The sequence below is a fragment of the Rhinoraja longicauda genome, chromosome 17 (genome assembly GCF_053455715.1).
Source record: "Rhinoraja longicauda isolate Sanriku21f chromosome 17, sRhiLon1.1, whole genome shotgun sequence".
NCBI classification, from domain to species: Eukaryota; Metazoa; Chordata; class Chondrichthyes; order Rajiformes; family Arhynchobatidae; genus Rhinoraja; species Rhinoraja longicauda.
Window position 1 is genome coordinate 44,277,319 of NC_135969.1, and position 20,932 is coordinate 44,298,250.

At 46.2% G+C, this 20,932-nt stretch overlaps 2 protein-coding genes across 3 annotated transcripts in view; one reads left to right on the forward strand and one right to left on the reverse strand.

Moving 5' to 3' along the window:
- The window catches only part of asb14a (ankyrin repeat and SOCS box containing 14a), a 13,298-nt gene extending 8,696 nt beyond the window's left edge, over positions 1-4,602 (forward strand). Inside the window, exons 7-9 of the mRNA XM_078413766.1 lie at positions 304-847; positions 2,303-2,456; positions 4,436-4,602. Of these exons, the coding sequence (XP_078269892.1) occupies positions 304-847; positions 2,303-2,456; positions 4,436-4,602 (865 nt within the window). The remainder of the gene's footprint in view (positions 1-303; positions 848-2,302; positions 2,457-4,435) is intronic.
- Positions 4,603-6,560: 1,958 nt separating this feature from the next.
- Positions 6,561-20,932, reverse strand: part of appl1 (adaptor protein, phosphotyrosine interaction, PH domain and leucine zipper containing 1) — a 47,619-nt gene continuing 33,247 nt past the window's right edge. The window contains exons 16-22 of one of the 2 annotated variants that reach the window (XM_078414600.1): positions 18,038-18,090; positions 15,037-15,211; positions 14,904-14,940; positions 13,358-13,504; positions 11,866-11,916; positions 10,775-10,864; positions 6,561-10,224 (exon numbers count right to left, since the gene is read on the reverse strand). In XM_078414600.1, the coding sequence (XP_078270726.1) occupies positions 10,069-10,224; positions 10,775-10,864; positions 11,866-11,916; positions 13,358-13,504; positions 14,904-14,940; positions 15,037-15,211; positions 18,038-18,090 (709 nt within the window). In that variant the 3' untranslated portion in view covers positions 6,561-10,068. Of the gene's footprint in view, positions 10,225-10,774; positions 10,865-11,865; positions 11,917-13,357; positions 13,505-14,899; positions 14,941-15,036; positions 15,212-18,037; positions 18,091-20,932 lie in introns of those variants that run through there. The other variant, XR_013548400.1, reaches the window with a different exon arrangement.

Sequence of the window (20,932 nt, forward strand, 5' to 3'; positions counted from 1 at the left end):
GTGTGTATGTGTGTGTGCGTGTACGCTTGTACGCGTGTGCTTGTATGCTGTATGCCTGTGTGCTTGTATGCATGTGTGCTTGTATGCGTGTGTGTATGTTATTATGCGTGTCTGCGTTTATGCGTGTGTGTGCACATGTGTATGCGTGTATGCATGCGCGTGTATGCGTGTGTGCATGTATGTGTGTACATGTGTGCGTGTATGCATGTGCGTGTGTATGCATGTGCGTGTGTATGCGCGTGTATACATGTATGCGTGCGTGCGTGCGTGTATGCTCTGATGCTGCGGTGTGTTCCTCCGCAGGCTGGTGCAGCAGCTGGTGGTGGTGACGGAGGTCTCTGCCATCCAGGAGAGTGGCATCAGCCCGTTGCACTGTGCCGCTGCGGGCGGCCACCACCATTGCCTGCAGCTGTTGCTCCAGTCGAGCTTCGACGTCAACTTCATGCTGAGCTCGCAGCTGCAGCGCGGCTACGATGACCACCGCAAGTCCGCCCTCTACTTCGCCGTGTCCAACAACGACGTCCACTCGGCCCGTCTCCTGTTGGAGGCCGGCGCCTTCCCCAACCAGGACCCCATCAACTGCCTGCAGCTGGCCCTGCGCCTGGCCAACCATCAGCTCATCCAGCTGCTCCTGCGGCATGGTGCCAACGTCAACTACTACTGCCGGGTCAACACCACCCACTTCCCCTCCGCCCTACAGTACGCCCTCAACGACCAGCGCATCCTGCGCCTGCTGTTCACCTACGGCTACCATATCCACCGCTGCTTCCACTGCCCTCATGAGAACAAGGTCCACCCTCTCTTCACCCACGAGGGCTGGAGTCCCACCGTCATCAAAGACAACATGGTACGTGCCCAAGATGCCCGAGGAACTCATTGAAACGTATAAAATTATAAAAGGACTAGACAAGCCAGATGCAGGAAACATGTTCCCAATGTCGAGGGAGTCCAGAACCAGGGGCCACAGTCTAAGAATAAAGGGGAGGCCATTTAAAACTGTGGTGAGAAAAAACATTTTCACCCAGTGTTATGAGTTTGTGGAATTCTCTGCCACAGAGGGCAGTGGAGGCCAATTCACTGGATGAATTTAAAAGAGAGTTAGATAGAGCTCTAGGGGCTAGTGGAATCAAGGGATACGGGGAGAAGGCAGGCACGGGTTACTGATTGTGGATGATCAGCCATGATCACAATGAATGGCGGTGTTGGCTCGAAGGGCCAAATGGCCTCCTCCTGCACCTATTTTACATGTTTCTATGTTAACTCAGCGGGTCAGGCAGCATCTCTCGAGAACATGGGTGGGATGCATGTGGGAAGGAACTGCAGATGCTGGTTTATACTGAAGATAGATACAAAATGCTGGAGTAACTCAGCCTGCCAGGCAGCATCTCTGGAGAGAGGGAATGGGTGATGTTTCGGGTCGAGACCCTTCTTCATACTGGGAGTCAGGGGAGAGGAAGGCTAGAGGTATGGATGGGTAAGGTGTGAAAACTGACAGATCAAAGCAGACGTTTAGAGATACAGCATGGAAACGGGCCTTCGGCCCATCGAGACCAGGCCGACCATCGATCACCCGTACACTAGTTCTGTGTCCTACACACTGGGGGCAATTTGTACAGAGTGCCAATTAACCTACATACCTGCACACCTTTGGAATGTGGGAGGAAACCGGAACACCCGGAGAAAACCCATGCAGTCACAGGGAGAACGTGCAAACTCCATACAGACAGCACCAGTGCTCAGCATCGAACCCGGGTCTCTGGCGCTGTGAGGCAGCAACTCTACCACTGCGCCACCGTGCCGCCATAACTATACATCACCTTAAACAAGATTTTATTACCCTGAGATTTTAACGATTTCGTACACACACAATGTCCTTCGTTGGAGTTTCAAAGGAGAGAAAGATTTTTTTTTAGAACATTTAACCATTTCAGGGCGGCACGGTGGCGCAGCGGTAGAGTTGCCGCCTTACAGCGAATGCAGCGCCGGAGACCCGGGTTCCATCCCGACTACGGGTGCCGTCTGTACGGAGTTTGTACGTTCACCCCGTGGGTTTTCTCCGGGTGCTCCGGTTTCCTCCCAGGCTCCAAAGACCAACAGGTTTGTAGGTTAATTGGCTTGGTAAATGTAACAATTGTCCCTAGTGGGTGTAGGATGTTGTTAGTGCGCGGGGATCGCTGGTCGGCGCGGACCTGGTGGGCCGAAAGGGCCTGTTTCCGCGCTGTATCTCTAAACTAAACTAAACTAAACTAAACCTATCTTATTTGATTGTTATTATTATGTGGTGTTTGAACATGTGTTTCAGTTCTGTGAGGTCATTACTCTAACCTGGTTGAAGCATCTGTCGGGGAAGGTGGTGCGTGTGATGCTGGATTATGTGGCCAGCGTTACTCTCTGCTCAAAACTGAGGGCGGTGCTGGAACAGCAAAGTGAATGGGCGGAGATCGCACACATCATGGGTACGTTTCTCAATCTGCAGAGTGCATGTTGCATTTTTTAATCAAAATTATTTATTCAAATATTAAAATAATATATACACTACAATAAAAGCAAAACAGAACCCACCACCATAATACAAGACAAGCAATAAAACTACTGTACACTCCTTGTCAAGGATGCATTCCCCACCCCCCCGCGGTGCCCAGCGGTCCCGGAAATCCCCCAGGGTGCCCGTGGACAGCGCGCGGTCCCTCTCCAACCCCACCCGGGCGCGGACGGACGTGACCCTGGAAAAGGGGCACGCAGCCGGCTCGGGCAGAACCCTCTTCCGCCTGGTGCCGTGACTCGCGGATGGCCAGTTTGGCCAGGCCCAGGAGCAACACAACCAGGACATCTTCAGCCCGACCCAGTTTGCATGTTGTTAGTATGGAGGGCATTAACTGCAGATGCTGGTGTAAAGCAAAGACTGGCACACGAAGCTGGAGTAACTCAGCATCAGGGTCACTCAGCGTCTGAAGAAGGGTCTCAACATGTAACGAGCGTTTGTCGGCACTGGGCCTGTACTCGATGGAGTTTAGAAGGATGGAGGGGGGGGGGGGGACCTTATTGAAAGTTACCGAAGAGTGAAAGACCTGGATAGAGTGTTGTGGAGAGGATGTTTCCACTAGTGAGAGAGCCTGGGACCAGAGGTCACAGCCTCAGAATAAAAGGACGTTCCTTTCGGAAGGAGATGAGGAGGGATTTCTTTAGTTCGACGGTGGTGAATCTGTGGAATTCATTGCCGCAAAAGATTATTATCTCAATGGACAGTTTATTATCTCAATGGAGTTAGGTTAGGTAAGGGGGAGGTGCAGCGAGACCTGGGTGTCCTTGTACGCCAGTCACTGAAATTTGGCGTGCAGGTACAGCAGGCAGTGAAGAAAGCTAATGGAATGTTGGCCTTCATAACAAGAGGATTTCAGTATAGGACTAAAGAGGTTCTTCTGCAGTTGTACAGGGCCCTGGTAAGACCACATCTGGAGTATTGTGTACAGTTTTGGTCTCCTAATATGAGGAAGGGCATCCTTGTAATTGAGGCAGTGCAGCGTAGGTTCACGAGATTGATCCCTGGGATGGCGGGACTGACATATGAAGAAAGATTGAAAAGACTAGGCTTGTAATCACTGGAGTTTAGAAGGATGAGAGGGGATCTTATAGGAACATATAAAATTATAAAAGGACTGGACAAGCTAGATGCAGGAAATTTTTTCCCAATGTTGGGCGAGTCCAGAACCAGGGTCCACAGTCTTAGAATAAAGGGGAGGCCATTTAAAACTGAGGTGAGAAAAAACTTTTTCACCCAGAGTTGTGAATTTGTGTAATTCTCTGCCAGAGGGCAGTGGAAGCCAAATCACTGGATGGATTTAAGAGAGTTAGATAGAGCTCTAGGGGCTAGTGGAATCAAGGGATATGGGGAGAAGGCAGGCACGGGTTACTGATTGTGGATGATCAGCCATCATCACAATGAATGGCGGTGTTGGCTCAAAGGGCCGAATGGCCTCCTCCTACACCTATTGTCTGTTGTCTGCTGTCTGTTGACCTATGTTTCTAAAAGACTGTGGAGGCCAAGTTAATGGATATTTTTAAGGCAGAGATCGATCCTTGATTAGTACGGGTGTCAGGGGTTATGGGGAGAAGGCAGGAGAATTGGGTTGGGAGGGAGAGATAGATCAGCCTTGATTGATTGGCAGAGTAGACTTGATGGGCCGAATGGCCTAGTTCTGCTCCACTTTGTGACTCTATGAAGGGCATGTTTCCACACTGTATCACTCTGTGACTCTATGAAGGGCCTGTTTCCACACTGTATCACACTGTGACTCTATGAAGGGCCTGTTTCCACACTGTATCACTTTGTGACTCTATGAAGGGCCTGTTTCCACACTGTATCACTCTGTGACTCTATGAAGGGCCTGTTTCCACGCTGTACCACTCTGTGACTCTATGACGTGCTTGCTTGCAGGAAACCCGCGCTCCCTGCAGCACCTGTGCAGGCTGGCGGTTCGGGGATGCATGGGGAGGATGAGGCTGCGATGCCCAGTGTTCATGACGTTCCTGCCCTTGCCCCAGCGCCTGAAGGAATACATCCTCTTCAAAGAATATGACCGTTACGACGGGCCCGAAACCTAACGCCTGCCCGCTAACGTCTCCTTATACATTTTAAAGATAACTGCAATGGTCATGGTTTTGACATTAATAGATTTATTTATAGGACAATGCTCCATAAATCAATATTTAAAACACACTGAAACCAGTATTTTTGCATTAAAACAACAAATGCAATGAAATAGGATGAATTATCTTTATGTGAAGGAAAGAACTGCAGATGCTGGTTTAAATCGAAGGTAGACACAAAATGCTGGAGTAACTCAGCGGGTCAGGCAGCATCTCTGGAGAGAAGGAATGGGTGACGTTTCAGGTCAAGACCCTTCTTCAGACTGATGTCAGGGGGGGGGGCGGGACATAGTCATCAGTCTGAAGAAGGGTCTCGACCCAAAACGTCACCCATTCCTTCTCTCCAGAGATGCTGCCTGACCCACTGAGTTACTCCAGCATTTTGTGTCTACCTTTGAATTGCCTTCATGATGTTTTATAATGTAAATGCTGTATAGATTCACGATCAAAACAAATCAAATGATTTATTGAGTCTTTTTTGCTGCTTTGCTTACTATACGGAGAAATAGAAAATGTTAAACTATAGGGAGAGGAGCTGATAATTTGTGTTAATGTTAATTTGCCCAGCTTGTTATTGTACATGTTGTATGATTAAGAGCAATATTTAACGAAAATGAAATATATATTACGGTATAGTGGTCTGTAAATACCAGTTCAGTATTAAATATGAATAACTTGCACTATGCAAGATAATGTTTTGTTTTTAGCTTTTTTATTAATATGTATCTGCATATTTTCAGTAGAATCAAGTACAATATCATGAACCAAAATTAATTGCCACAGGAAAATTTAAAGAGAAATCATTTTAAAACAAAAAGATTAAAGAACTTTTTAGTAATAAAACATTGTAAATAACACAGCAACACCCATAACTCTTCGTCTTTGTAATTAAGATTGTTAGAGCAAAGGTGATTTTCTCAAGTTGTGAAGGAACTGCATTTTTAATGTGTTGTAGTTTTGTAGCATTACTGAGTTGTAATCGGGCCTGTGCTTAGTGTTGAGGGAATGCTTCATAACTACCTCTCTCCTCCACCAAGCAACTGAATCACATTCAGATTTGGGAAAATGCTTCTCAAATACGCCAGGATCAATAGAACTCTGAAAATTGGCCGCAGATGTTCATATCACATTTCAAAATAAAATCATTCATCTTGTCCTCCTGTTGCAACCATTTAATCTGCCTTCATGCCACACAGCAGCTACTAGTACTTGGGTATTTTTTAGTTTAGTTTAGAGATTCAGTGCGGAAACAGGCCCTTCGGCCCGCCATTGGTGGAGCGGGAGCACGTGGCCGCTGGCTGGGTGAGGTCACGTGGGGCGCGGAGCGGTGACGTCATCCGTTGTCCCTTATTTGGGAGTGAGGAAGTTGGCAACCCTACTAATACGGGACAAGGGCGGTCCCAATAGACAATAGGTGCAGGCGGAGGCCATTCGGCCCTTCGAGCCAGCACCGCCATTCAATGTGATCATGGCTGATCATTCTCAATCAGTACCCCGTTCCTGCCTTCTCCCCATACCCCCTAACTCCGCTATCCTTACGAGCTCTATCCAGCTCTCTCTTGAATGCATTTCGAGAATTGGCCTCCACTGCCTTCTGAGGCAGAGAATTCCACAGATTCACAACTCTCCGACTGAAAACGTTTTTCCTCATCTCAGTTCTAAATGGCCTACCCCTTATTCTTAAACTGTGGCCTCTTGTTCTGGACTCCCCCAACATTGGGAACATGTTTCCTGCCTCTAACATGTCCAACCCCTTAATAATCTTATACGTTTCGATAAGATCTCCTCTCATCCTTCTCATTTAAACTAATTTAGCCCAAAATACAGGATGTCCTGGCTAATACGGGACAGTTGGCAACCCTAGCCGTACCCAAATAGTTAAAAAACCACAAACACACAAAAATCAACTCTGAATTTTATTAACTTTTGTTCTATGTACATTTCATAGTACAAAATGTGGACATTTAGAAAATACTATTACACGGATAAACATAAAAATTATTGGGGATAATTAAACGTGCACTAGTTTATTTAGAACCATTTACTAATATATAGTAAGTTCAAAAGGCTGCATTGATCAGTTTAACCACCTGGTTTTGTTACTACATTTAGTTAGTAATTCTTGATTTTAAAATCACCAAGAAACAAAGCTACTTGATTAAAATAATTTTGTAACTTTAAAATTAATTCTTAACAATTGGAAGGTTTTACAAAAACCTCACAGGCTAATTTTACAGTATATATATATATATGTGCCATATTCTAACACAAAGTGCAATGTTTTGTTGACTTTGCAAGTTTCCCCCTTCAAAATGAACCCAGAGTCTACACTGATGAGCCAAAACATTATGACCACCCGCCTAATATGCTGTTGGTCCTCCGTGTGCCGCCAAAACAGCGCCGACCCGCCGAGGCATGGACTCTGTAAGACCCCTGAAGGTGTCCTGTGGTATCTGGCACCGAAACATTAGCAGCAGATCCTTTTGCAGCACCCCACAAGCCTTGCCGTTTCAGAGATGTTCTGACCCAGTCGTCTGGCCATAACAATTTGGCCCTTGTCAAAGTCCTGCCCATTTCTCCTGCATCCAACACATCAACTTCAAGAACTGACTGTTCACTTGCTGCCTAATATATCCCACCCCTTGACAGATGCCATTGTAACAAGATAACCAATGTTATTCATTTCACCTGTCAGTGGTCATAATGTTTTGGCTGATTGGTGTACGTATTTTTTTGGTTTAATTCCATAAATTTTGCATTACAAACATCAATTTAACACCACAGGAAGCAGGTTAAGAGTGTAGAAAATGAACATTTTAGTTACGAATGGACTCAAAGGCATAATTCTTTTACATTTAAAATCTGAAAGTAGTTTCGTAGTACATGATAAAACGAGCCTTTACCCCTGAATGCAAGTGACATGCACCTGGCTGCTGCAGGTAAGTGTTGCTGCAACCTCCAATATCTTTCATTCATTTGTTCTATATCTCTCTATATCTCTTTCCTCCGACTTTCAGTCTGAAGAAGGGTCTCGACCCGAAACGTCACCCATTCCTTTTTCCCAGAGATGCTGCCTGACCAATTCCAGCTTTTTATGTCTATCTTCAAATAAAATCAATGTACTTTATCGAACGCAGCTTTACAAGATGCATAAAGAATCAGCTAAAGGTTTATAATACTGCGCCATGTACAGGCAAAAAAAGCACTCGGACAATCAGTCACCATTGTGGTTCAACACTGTTTGGAAAAGTGAGAGAGTGGTGTGAAAAGGGCAAGGTACAATTATGTTCAAACTCCGCCTCATTAATTAACTGTTTTGTCCTCCCCACTTGTTTCACAACAGTCCTTGGATATTCTCACAAAACCGTCAAGAATAAAAGTGGCATTTGGAAAAACAAAGCGTATCAGTGTCCCGATAAGGTTGCACAAGGGAACTGCAGATGCCGATTTACAAAGAGGGGAAAAAAGGCACAAAGTGCTGGAGTAACTCAGCGGGTCAGACAGCATCACTGGAGAACATGGATGTGTGACGTTTCAGATTGGGACTCTTCAGACTCAAGCCAGGCCCCGACCCAAAGCGTCACCTGTCCATGTTCTCCAGAGATGCTGCCTGACCCGCTGAGTTACTCCAGCACTCTGTGAAACGTCACCTATCCATGTTTCACCACAGATGCTGCCTGACCCGCTGAGTTACACCAGCACTCTGTGAAACGTCACCTATCCATGATCTCCACAGATGCTGCCTGACCCACTGAGTTACTCCAGCACTCTGTGTTCCTAAAAAGTTTGTCTGTTTCTAAACATATGTACTGACAATAACTCAGTCTTAAAAGTAAGTTCATACGTGAATTAAATTTAATGCAAAATATTGAACCTGGCACAATGGGTTGCTCTAGTATCTTTAAGGATGGATTAATTCCATGTGAAGAGAAGACATTAGTTCAAAATGTGTTCAATCCAAACTTCACAAAACTGAAATCAAAATGCTATACAAGAGATCGACAATAACATTCTACGAACTCAGTTCAATAAATCCAGAACCATCAAACTATGTAGAAAAACTGGAGATGCTGGTTTAAATCGAAGGTAGACACAAAATGCTGGAGTAACTCAGCGGGTCAGCCAACATCTCTGGAGAGAAGGAATGGGTGACGTTTCGGGTCGAGACCCTTCTTCAGACTGATGTCAGGGGAGGGGGCGGGACTTTATCACCCACCCGAAACGTCACCCATTCCTTCTCTCCAGAGATGCTGATTGACCCGCTGAGTTACTCCAGCATTTTGGGTCTACCATCAAACTATGTACTGGCCTGTTATCTCGTAGCAGCCGAGACAAAGTCAGGTTGAGGCTTCTAAACTGTGTTCCATTGAAAGCATTTCACTGCAGTGGATATTAATTCCTCAGGTTTCATTCACTGCAAAGATAAAGTGTGCAATTTCACAAAGTAATTCACCTCCTTGAGTACAGCACAGCTTATCACTGAATTGTAAAGTATCTGTGCAGAAGGATTATTTTTTTATTTACACAATACAGTGGCTCTTCCTTGATGCTATGATTCTAGGCATGATACCTCACAGGCATCTAGTTTAGTTTAGTTTAGAGATACAACGCGGAAACAGGCCCTTTCAGCCCACCGGGTCCGCGCCGACCAGTGATCCCCGCACACGAACACTATCCTACACCCACTGGGGACAATTTTTACATTTACCAAGCCAATTGACCGACAAACCTGCACGTCTTTGGAGGGTGGGTGGAAACTGAAGATCTCGGAGAAAACCTAAGCAGGTCACGGGGAGAGCTTACAAACTCCGTACAGACAGCACCCGTAGTCGGGATGGAACCCGGGTCTCCGGCGCTGCATTCGCTGTAAGGCAGCAACTCTACCGCTGCGCCACCGTGCCGCCATCTACGAATTAACAACGATGAACTAGCTGTTATAGCTCTTGCACAAACTTTGCACAAGCTTGTAATGTATAAAATATAGAATACATTGCCAAAAAGAAATGATTGGTTTCAAAGTAAAGGCAAAGATACAGAGAGGAGTTAACTAGTAACATCTGCTGTTCAGAACACAGGTGCTCCCCGACTTACGATGGTTCCACTTACCATTCGGCATGGCGATGGTGCGCACGGCATCGACCTGTAGTGAGCCGCTGCTCGCTCCGGCCACGTGATCACGACGTACCATATTTTTGGTTTGCGATGGGTTTCTCGAAAGGTAACCCCATTGTAAGTTGAGGAGCACCTAGCCTTATTTCAAAGCAGATACCACAGGGCCTGTGTGTCTTAGTGTTTTGGAAGCTCCCGGCTCACTTAGTTTGAGGGAATGACTTTACAATGTAACACCTTGTGGTGGGTGATGTGTGGCGGTGTGCTGTTCACTGTGACGGGGGCCCGCGGGGGTAACAGCAGCATCCGCCCTCACGCCTCAGAATCCGTCTTCTTGGTCTTGCCGTCATCCGCGGTGTCGCTGTCCTCTGACTGGCTGTTGTTGCCCAACGCCACAAACTGGCCCTCGCCGCTCGCCTGGCTCGGCCGGCTGGACGCAGCAATCAGCCGGCTCTGCTCCTCCAGATCCTGACAGCAATGGTTTCATGCAATCAATATCACAAAGGTCACAAACGTGGCAACGGTTTACGGGGAGAAGGCAGGGAAATGGGATTAGGAGGCAGAGGTCAGCCATGATTGAAATGGTGGAGTGGACCTGATGGGCCGAATGGCCTAATTCTACTCCTATAACTTGTGAACGTGTGAAGTGATAGGAGCAGAATTAGGCCATTTGGCCCATCAAGTCTACACCGCCATTCAATCATGGCTGAACAAAATGCTGGAGTAACTCAGCGGGACAGGCAGCATCTCTGGAGAATAGGAATGGGTGACGTTTCGGGGTCGAGACCCTTCTTCTCAACCAGAAACGTCACCCATTCCTTCTCTCCAGGGATGCTGCCTGTCCCACTGAGTTACTCCAGCATTTTGTGTCTATCTTCGATTGAAACCAGCATCTGCAGTTCTTTCCTGGCACATTCAATCGTGGCTGATCTCCCTCTCCCTCTCAACCCCAATCCCCTGCCTTCTCCCCAGAACTTCAATATTAAAGAGAGTGCACATTGAGTTGGCTTAATTTTACCTTCTCGATTTGTTTTTGTTTATTCAGTTCCATCAGTTGTCTTTGCTTCTCACGGTCCAGTTCCTTCTGTTTATCTGTTGTTTGCCGATCCTATTTCAACACACAACACTGTGTTTACTGCTCGGCAAAGAGGTGGCAGTAATTAACACAAGCAGCCCTGACTTACAGCACACACTGAGGACAGAAACCTTCAGCATAACACACACTAGACGCCAGAAGTACAACTCTTTCCTTATTAGCAACAGCAAACAAAAATGGGTCGTCGGGCTCCCGCCTATATAGACACACGGTCTCACTGCTTTTCAAAGGCTGCTTCCATAATATGTTCTGGTCAGTAGAAATCAACATCTATCTGCCTACATGATCCTTTGAGGAAACCATTCTAATGTATCCTGCTCATCTGCATTCCCATTATGGAGCACAGACGCAGGCCCTTCAGCCCAACTTGCCCATGCTAAGTCAGATGCTCCATTTACACTAGTCCCACTTGCCCGCGTTTGACCAATATCCCTCCAAATAGCTGTTATCCATGCACCCGTCCAAGTGTCTTTTAAATGGTATAGTACCTGCCTCTACTTTCTCCTCGGGTATGGCAGCTCGTTCCATACACCCACCACCCTCCGTGCGGCAAGGTTTACCCCACAGGTTTCTATTAAATCTCTTTCCTCTCACCTTGAACCTCAGTGGATCAAAGAACTCGGTCATTGCCACTGAATAATCCGGTGCAGATTTTGAGATTTTGAGTTCCTGTACATGCTGTATTTTCACTGTGTGAGGATAAACACCAAATGCTGGAGTAACTCAGCGGGACAGGCAGCATCTCTGGATAGAAGGAATGGGTGACGTTTCAGGTCGACACCCTTCTTCAAAGGTCTGTTTATTGTCGTGTGCTAATTAAGGTACAGTGAAGGATGTCTGAAGAAGGGTCTCGACCCGAAACGTCACCCATTCCTTCTCTCAGAGATGCTGCCTGCCTGAGTTACTCCAGCATTTTTTGTCTATCTTCAGTGTAAACCAGCACCTGCAGTTCCTTCCTACACTTTTCACTGTGTGGTGTCCATTACAATAAAGGTAGTTTAAAAACAACTTACCATCTCTGAATGCAGGGCAATCTGTTTGGCCAATCCAACAGAATCACAGATCTGGAAAATCAAAGACCACATTCACGACTAGTCAACTACACTATTTAGTTAGGAATTTATTTTAATATAAAAATTCAATCACTTGGTTAAACGGAGTTGTCAGCAGTAGCACTATCATCACCACAATTACTGTTCGCACAAGTCAACATTTAGCACAAGAGTTGAAGAGGAAATTGTGAAGACCAAAAGTTCAGATGGAAAAGGAACAAAATCAGCAGAAAAGCAGTCAATATAATCAAGACTTGTCCCACCCCAGTCATTCCCCCTCCTCCCTGCTCCCATTGGGTAGAACATACTGATGCTTGGAAACACACACCACCAGACTCAGCAACAGCTTCTTCCCCTCTGTTATCAGGCTTCTGAACGGCCCTTCCACAAGCTAGGGTACTGTCCGATTCACCTCTACCCCATTGAGGACATTGGACTTTGTCTCTGGAACTTTAGTTTAGTTTAGAGATAAAGCGCAGAAACAGGCCCTTCGGCCCACTGAGTCCGTGCCGACCAGCGATCCCCGTTTATTAACATTATCTTACACCAACTAGGGACAATTTTTACATTTACCAAGCCAATTAACCTCCATACCCGTACGTCTTTGGAGTGTGGGAGGAAATCGAAGATCTCGAAGAAAACGCACGCAGGTCACGGGGAGAACGTACAAACTCCGTACAGACAGCACCCGTAGTCGGGATGGACCCCGGGTCTCCGGCGCTGCATTCGCTGTAAGGCAGCAACTCTACCGCTGTGCCACCGTGCCGCCCTCCACGATGTGCTACAATGCTGAGAACTATATTCCGCACTCTGCAGCTTCCCCTTTGCTCTACCTATGTTTGGCTTGATTGTATTCATGTATAGTATCATCTGTTCGGATTGGATAGCATGCAGAACAGGGAAACAGCAACTATCACCAGGAAAGTATGGGCTAGGAGTTCACCCTCAATTCTCTGCACTAAACACGCATACCTTTTGGCTGAAGTTTGGAATCCTCTTCTGAAATTTGGTTCCATTGACTGCAATGATCATGCAACTTATAAATCAAATATCTAGGCCAGCGATCTGACTGGGTATGATTATAATTGAGATAGATACAAAATGCTGGAGTAACTCAGCGGGTCAGGCAGCATCTCGGGAGAGAAGGAATGGGTGACGTCACGGGTCAAGACCCTTCTTCAGACTGATGTCAGGGGACAAAAGTCCCGCCCCCTCCCTTGACATCAGTCTGAAGAAGGGTCTCGACCCGAAACATCACCCATTCATTCTCTCCCGGGATGCTGCCTGACCCGCTGAGTTACTCCAGCATTGTATGTCTACCATAAACTAGCATCTGCAGTTTTTTTCCTAATATGATTATAATTGAACCTTGAATTTCCTGCCCAATTGACAATATTAATCCGCTTTAAATCAGAACAGGACACACAATATCCAAAGGAACGCCCCTTCACACCTTTTCTCCTTCATTGTTTGATTCAAAGACATAGCAGACGGAGAGAGAGCGGCCTTCTATTTTGTTGCCTCCCGTGTGCAGCACAAACCCATACAGGCGTCTGTTCTCTTTGTGAGTTGCACAAAGAACCACGTTGTGCAAAGGGAACTGGAACAAAAGAAGAGAGACCGTCAGAAACAAGTGAGGAATGTTCTGCAAAGTAGCAGTGAAGACAAACTCCAGGTGCTCCTCGACTTACGACGAGGTTACGTTCCGATAAACCCATCGTAAATCAAAAATATCGTGTCGAAAATGCATTTAATACAGCTGATGGCGTGGCTGACTGGGAGCTGCGGCTCGCTGCCATCGCCCGGCATCACGACAGAGTAACGTACCGCATATCGCAAGCTCGGGCAAAGATCAACATTCAAAACTCGAAGTACGGTTTCCACTGAATGTGTGTCGCTTTTGCACCTTCGTAAAGTCGAAGCGTCGTAAGTCGAGGAGCATCTGCACGCGCATTCATACAGCATTTCTACCGCGATGAAATAGACCGTGTTGTTGGTAAATAACACTGAGAGAGAATTTAATACCAAGACACCAGGAACAGAATACGGAGTAACTTAGCAGGTCAGGCAGCATCCTTGGAGTGAACAGACCAGGTGACGTTTAGGGTGGGGACCTTTCTTCGGACAAAAAGTATCAAAACTGATGACCCGAGGTTCAGTGAAAATAGAAAGTTTTACAGAGCATCTGATAAAAAGGAGAATGACGGAAAGAGAGATGGAGAGTTTCAGGGAGGGAATTTGAGAGCTTTGGGCTAAAACATGGCCAGATACTACAAGTAGTGAAAATGTGTAGAAAGGAACTGCAGATGCTGGTTTAAACCGAAGATAGACACTAACTCTTTCAAGAGAGAGTTAGATAGAGCTCTTAAAGATAGTGGAGTCAAGGGATATGGGGAGAAGGCAGGAACGGGGTACAGATTGTGGATGATCAGCCATGATCACATTGAATGGTGGTGCTGGCTCAAAGGGCCGAATGGCCTCCTCCTGCACCTATTGTCTACAGTCTAAAAAGCTGGAGTAACTCAGCGGGACAGGCAGCATCTCTGGAGAGAAGGAATGGGTCGAGATCCTTCTTCACAAGTAGTAGAAACCTTTTCACTGAGGGGAGGTGGGTGTATGGAACGAGCTGCCAAAGAGGGCAGTTGAGGCAGGTACCATAACAACATTTAAAAGACATTTGGACAAGTACATGGATAGGAAAGGTTTGGAGGGATATGCGCCCAATGTGGGCAAACGGGTCGGCATGGACAAGGCGGGCCGAAGGGCCTGTTTTCATGATGTAGAACGCTCAGTGACAATGGAAAAAACAAACACAATTTATTTTGCTTTATCTTAATCTCATAGTATCTTACTGTCGATGTTAAAACTAGATGAATTTGAATATAACACTTTAAAAAAAATAAAAAAATAGAAATGGGCAAGATAACAATAACTAACAGATTCATGAAACTATCTTTCCCAGAATAATAATAATGATAATGAATGGTTTTAGTACCTACTCTTAAGCGTGTAACTTGGGTCTGAGGGTCAATTAACCTGAAATATAAAACAACCTATTATCAGATACATATATATTTTAAATTGTTTAAACGTCCAGGTGTATTTTTGCCAGTCATTAGACAGGTAACTCACTTCAAGCTGTCACAGGTGACCAGTAAATGTGACTCGGTCATGCGGAAGATGTTGTGTATGGCACGCGCGGCTAGGATCTGGCGCATTGTGTCATAGATGACGTCCGACGATTCTTCCGTCTTCACTTCCATTGAACCGAGGAACCTCACAATGAACAACTGGTGGAGAATGGATTCTGCGGGAGACGTTAAAACCACAATCCGTTTTAATTGCTGACATTCACGTTGCATTTGCTTCCTACATACATCTGTCAAGGACTTCCAGGACGGAACAAAAATCAAATACTAGAGGGAAGGAACAAAATCACGAGAGGAATAGATCGGGCAGACGCACAGAGTCTCTTGCCCAGAGTAGGGGAATCGAGGACCAGAGGGCATAGGTTCAAGGTGAAGGGGAAAAGATTTTAATAGGAATCCGAGGGGTAACGTTTTCACACAGAGGGTGGTGGGTGTATGGAACGAGCTGCCAGAGGAGGTAGTTGAGGCTGGGACTATCCCATCGTTTAAGAAACAGTTGGACAGGTACATGGATAGGACAGGTTTGGAGGGTTATGGACCAAACACAGGCAAGTGGATTTATTCACAAAATGCTGGAGTAACTCAGCAGGTCAGGCAGCATCTCGGGAGAGAAGGAATGGGTGACGTTTCGGGTCGAGACCCTTCTTCAGACTGATCCACAGGCAAGTGGGACTAGTGTAGCTGGGACATTGTTGGCCGGTGTGGGCGAGTTGGGCCGAAGGGCCTGTTTCCACACTGTAACATTCTATGACTCTAACAATGGAGGACCCAGCGGGGGTCCACCGTGAGGGAGGGGGAAAAACAGTGGACAATGGGGATCCGGCGTGGGGGAGAGAACAGTGGACAATGGGGATCCGGCGTGGGGGAGGAGGGAGAACAGTGGACAATGGGGATCCGGCGTGGGGGAGGAGGGAGAACAGTGGACAATGGGGATCCGGCGTGGAGGAGGGGGGAGAACAGTGGACAATGGGGATCCGGCGTGGGGGAGGGGGGGGGGGAGAACAGTGGACAATGGCGATCCGGCGTGGGGGAGGGGGGGGAGAACAGTGGACAATGGGGATCCGGCTTGGGGGAGGGGGGGAGAACAGTGGACAATGGGAATCTGGCGTGGGGGAGGGGGGGGGAGAACAGTGGACAATGGGGATCCGGCGTGGGGGAGGGGGGGGGGGGAAGAACAGTGGACAATGGGGATCCGGCGTGGGGGAGGGGAGGGGGGGGAACAGTGGACAATGGGGATCCGATGTGAGGGGGGGGAATAGTGGACAATGGGGATCCGGCATGGGGGGGGGGGAGGGGGGGGAATAGTGGACAATGGGGATCCGGCATGGGGGGGGGGAGAACAGTGGACAATGGGGATCCGGCATGGGGGGGGGGGGAGAACAGTGGACAATGGCGATCCGGCGTGGGGGAGGGGGGGGGGGAGAACAGTGGACAATGGCGATCCAGCGTGGGAAGGAGGGGAACAAAGGGGGACCTGGCGCGGATACTGTGTATACTTTGTTAGTGCCCTTTATATGGCAACTATGTACATACCTTGGGTATGCAAGCAACGGATTTCACCGTAACTTGTCACATGTGACAATAAAGTATTCATTCATTCATTCGTATAGGTTTAAGGTGAGAGGAGCTAAAGGTGGGTAGGCATAAAATACAGGAGTAACTCAGCGGGTCAGGCAGCATCTCAGGAGAGAAGGAATGGATGACGTTTCTTCAGACTGAAGAAGGGTGTCGACCCGAAACGTCATCCATTCCATCTATCCCGAGATGCTGCCTGACCCGCTGAGTTACTCCAGCATTTTGCGTCCACCTTCGATTTAATCCAGCATCTGCAGTTTTTTTCCTAAAGATTAAAGGTGTGTGGGGCAAGTTTTGTTTTTAAACAGGGGGGTGGGGGCCTGGAACGAGCTGCCGGGGGTGGTGGTGGAGGCAGATACACTAGTGGCATTTAAGAGACTTTTGGATAGAAACATGGACATGCAGGGAATGGAAGGACATGGATCATATGCAGGCAGATAAGAAGTGGTCTTGTAGCACAGACACTGTGGGCCAAAGGGCTGTTCTTGCCCTGGATTGTTCTACGTTCAAAGCCAAACTCTACTTTTCCCAAAAAGAATATACAGAGCTCTCATGCATCTGAAAAACTCACATCAACAATGATGCTCTAATTTACACAGACAACTAAATGTGCCAACTTTGAATTGTAACACAATCAAACTTACAACAAATAGGAAACGTGAAGTAATTTACTCAAATGCTATTAACCAACTTTTCAGAATGAACTGAGAAATTATGACAATGACAAGCCAGAAAAATACCTCAAGATGATTCTTAACAATTACTATTTTATAAATGTATAAGAGAATAATACGGTTAACAGCCAATGTTTTACAAGTGTTTCCCAGCTACCAAAATGCATAATCTGTCCTATTACAGTAACTTTGTGGGAGAAATTCATCTTGGGAGTCAGGCAAGAAGCGCAACACCAAATAAGTCGCTGGTAAACATCTCTCCTGACCCGCTGAGTTACTCCAACATTTTGTGTCTACCTTCCATTTAAACCAGCATCTGTAGTTCTTTCCTACCCCAAATAAGTCACTCTTTATTGAGGCTGATATTTAATTCCACTGCGAAAGGTATTTATTCGCAAAGTGCTGGAGTAACTCAGCAGGTCAGGCAGCATCTCAGGAGAGAAGGAATGGGTGACGTTTCGGGTCGAGACCCTTCTTTAGACCATCAGTCCATCAGTCTGAAGAAGGGTCTTGACCCGAAATGTCACCCATTCCTTCTCTCCTGAGATGCTGCCTGACCTGCTGAGTTACTCCAGCACTTTGTGAATAAATACCTTCGATCTGTACCAGCATCTGCAGTTATTTCCTTACTTTAATTCCACTGCAGTCAATGTCAGGCAATGTTTATAAGGGTGACTATTTCTAGACCCCCCACTTTTGACCCCATCTACAACATTCTTCCCCTCTGCTTCTTACCTCCAGAGTCCTGTGTTTTTGGTTCGCCAGACTCGCCAAATGGGTTTGTTCTTCTAATGGAGGAATAATGAAAGACAAGATGTTCTATTATATTGTTCAAAGAAAATATTTTTATTTTGTATGTCAAATTTATTTCGGAACAGGCCGTGTGACCAACAATGACTGTGCCAAACATGATGCCAAGGCTAACTCTTGCCTGGCTGCACATGGTCCATTTCCATGTGCCTATCCAAAAAAACTCTGACAGTATCTGCCTCCATTACCACTAATGGTGGCACATTTCCAGCACTCACCACTCCTTTAAATTTTGCCCCTCTCACTATAAAGCTGTGCCCTCTAGTATTTGATATTTTTGTTCCTTCTGTGAAGGTTTTTGTTTCCAATCTTCAGAACTGGATTTATATAGTATATACAGACCATTCAACTAGTTTAGAGATACAGCGCGGAAACAGGCCCTTTCGGCCCACCGGGTCCGCGCCGACCAGCGATCCCCGCACACTAACACTGTCCTATACCCATTAAGGACATGTTTTTAAAACATTTACCAAGCCAACACACCTGTACGTCTCTGGAGTGTGAGAGGAAGCCGAAGGTCTCCGAGAAAACCCACGCAGGTCACGGGGAGAACGTAGAGATTCAGTGCAAACAGCACCCGTAGTCGGGATGGAACCCGGGTCTCCGGCGTTGCATTCGCTGTAAGGCAGCAACTCTACCGCTGTGCCACCGTGACCACCCAACTACACAAGGCATTTCAGTGCAGATTGCACCTCATTTATGAAGGTGCAGTACCATGTTATGGCTGCAATGCTCTAGATTCTGGCACTCATGCCCGTATCATTGGAAGCTAATTTTCACTATAACGTGCCCCTCTCTGTTCGTGGGAACGCATCACTCCAAAATTATTCTTATGGACTTCACTCAACATTTTCCACTTACAAAATCTCACTTAAATATATATAATTTCCAAAGTTATCGATAACCAACTGGATTTAGATCCAAAATTAATAATTTTAGGATTATCAAAACACATTACAAACTTTACGTTAAGTCAGAGACGCTTTCTTGACTACAGTTTAATAACTGCGAAAAAATTAATACTTACATTTTGGGAAAAAACAGTAACCCTCACAACTAAAATGTGGATTACGGAAATGACCGAGACCTTGCATTTGGAAAAAATACGGTTTGCCTTAATTGACAAACCAGATTTAGATCCAAAATTAATAATTTTAGGATTATCAGAACACATTACAAACTTTACGTTAAGTCAGAGACGCTTTCTTGACTACAGTTTAATAACTGCGAAAAAATTAATACTTACATTTTGGGAAAAAACAGTAACCCTTACAACTAAAATGTGGATTACGGAAATGACCGAGACCTTGCATTTGGAAAAAATACGGTTTGCCTTAATTGACAAACCAGATCTATTTTTTTAAATATGGTCTCCATTTATTGAATTTTTAAAAAAGTAAATGGGTTTGTCACAAAACTAAAATTTAAAACTAAAGTTAAAACTTGAGTTTAGGGTTGGATGTACAACTATACTCACTAACTCCCGGATCTATCCCCATAATCTTTATGTTTGTAATTCTCTTTTTTCTTTGCTTTCTCTCTATTAGTTTATAGTCTTTTTTTTCAGTCTCTTTTCATCTTTATTTTTTCTTTAAAAATTAAAAACTGAAGCTATGTAAGAACTCTATAACCAGTTTGTCGTTTATTATTATTTGTACATATGCTTTAAAAAAAAATTTTTTAATAAAAAAAAAAAATAAATAAAAAAAAATATATATATATTGTTCACCGGGAACGTGGGTCGGCACGGTGGCGCAGCGGTAGAGTTGCTGCCTTACCCCTCTCACAGCGCCCCAGCTCCTCCAATGACTACAGACCGGTGGCGCTGACTTCACACATCATGAAGTCCCTGGAGAGGCTGGTGCTCACTCACCTGGGACCCCCTGCAGTTCACTTACCAAACAAAGATAGGGGTTGAGGACGCCATCATTTACCTGCTCCATCATTCCTATGTTCACCTGGAGAAGCCGGGAAGCACTGTGAGAGTCATGTTTTTAACTTCAGTGCCTTTAACACCATCCGGCCTGCACTGCTAGGGAGCAAACTGAGGAAGATGCGGGTGGATGGTCCATTGGTGTCCTGGATCACCAACTACCTGACTGGATGACCACAATATGTCAGGCTACAGAACTGTGTCTCGGACATGGTAGTGAGCAACACAGGGCACCACAGGAGATGGTCCTGTCTCCCTTCCTGTTCACCATCTACACCTCCGACTTCAGATACAACTTGGACTCCTGCCACCTGCAGAAGCTTTCAGACGACTCTGCAATTGTGGGCTGCATCAGTGAGGGGAGGGAAGCTGAACACAGAGGTGTAGTCAACGACTTTGTTGAGTGGTGTGGGCTGAATCACCTGCAGCTCAACACTGTCAAGACTAAGGAGTTGGTGGTGGACTTTAGGAGGAGAACACCCCTGTCCCCTTGCATCTCCATTGTCTTGATCTAATTTTAGTTTAGTGTTTTAGTTTAGAGACACAGCGCGGAAACGGGCCTTTCGGCCCACACCGACCAGCGATCCCCGCACATTAACACTGTCCTACACTAAGCCACGCTGTCTAGCGATCCCCGCACACCAACACTATCCTACACACACACAAGGGGCCATGTTTTATAATTTTACCAAGCCAATTAACCAACAAACCTGCACGTCTTTGGAGTGTGGGAGGAAACCAAAGATCTCGGAGAAAACCCACGCAGGTCACGGGGAGAACGTACAAACTCTGTACAGACAGCACCCTTAGCCAGGATCGAACCTACTCTGGCGCTGTGAGGCAGCAACTCTACTGCTGCGCCACCGTGCCGCGGTTGATGGTTCGAA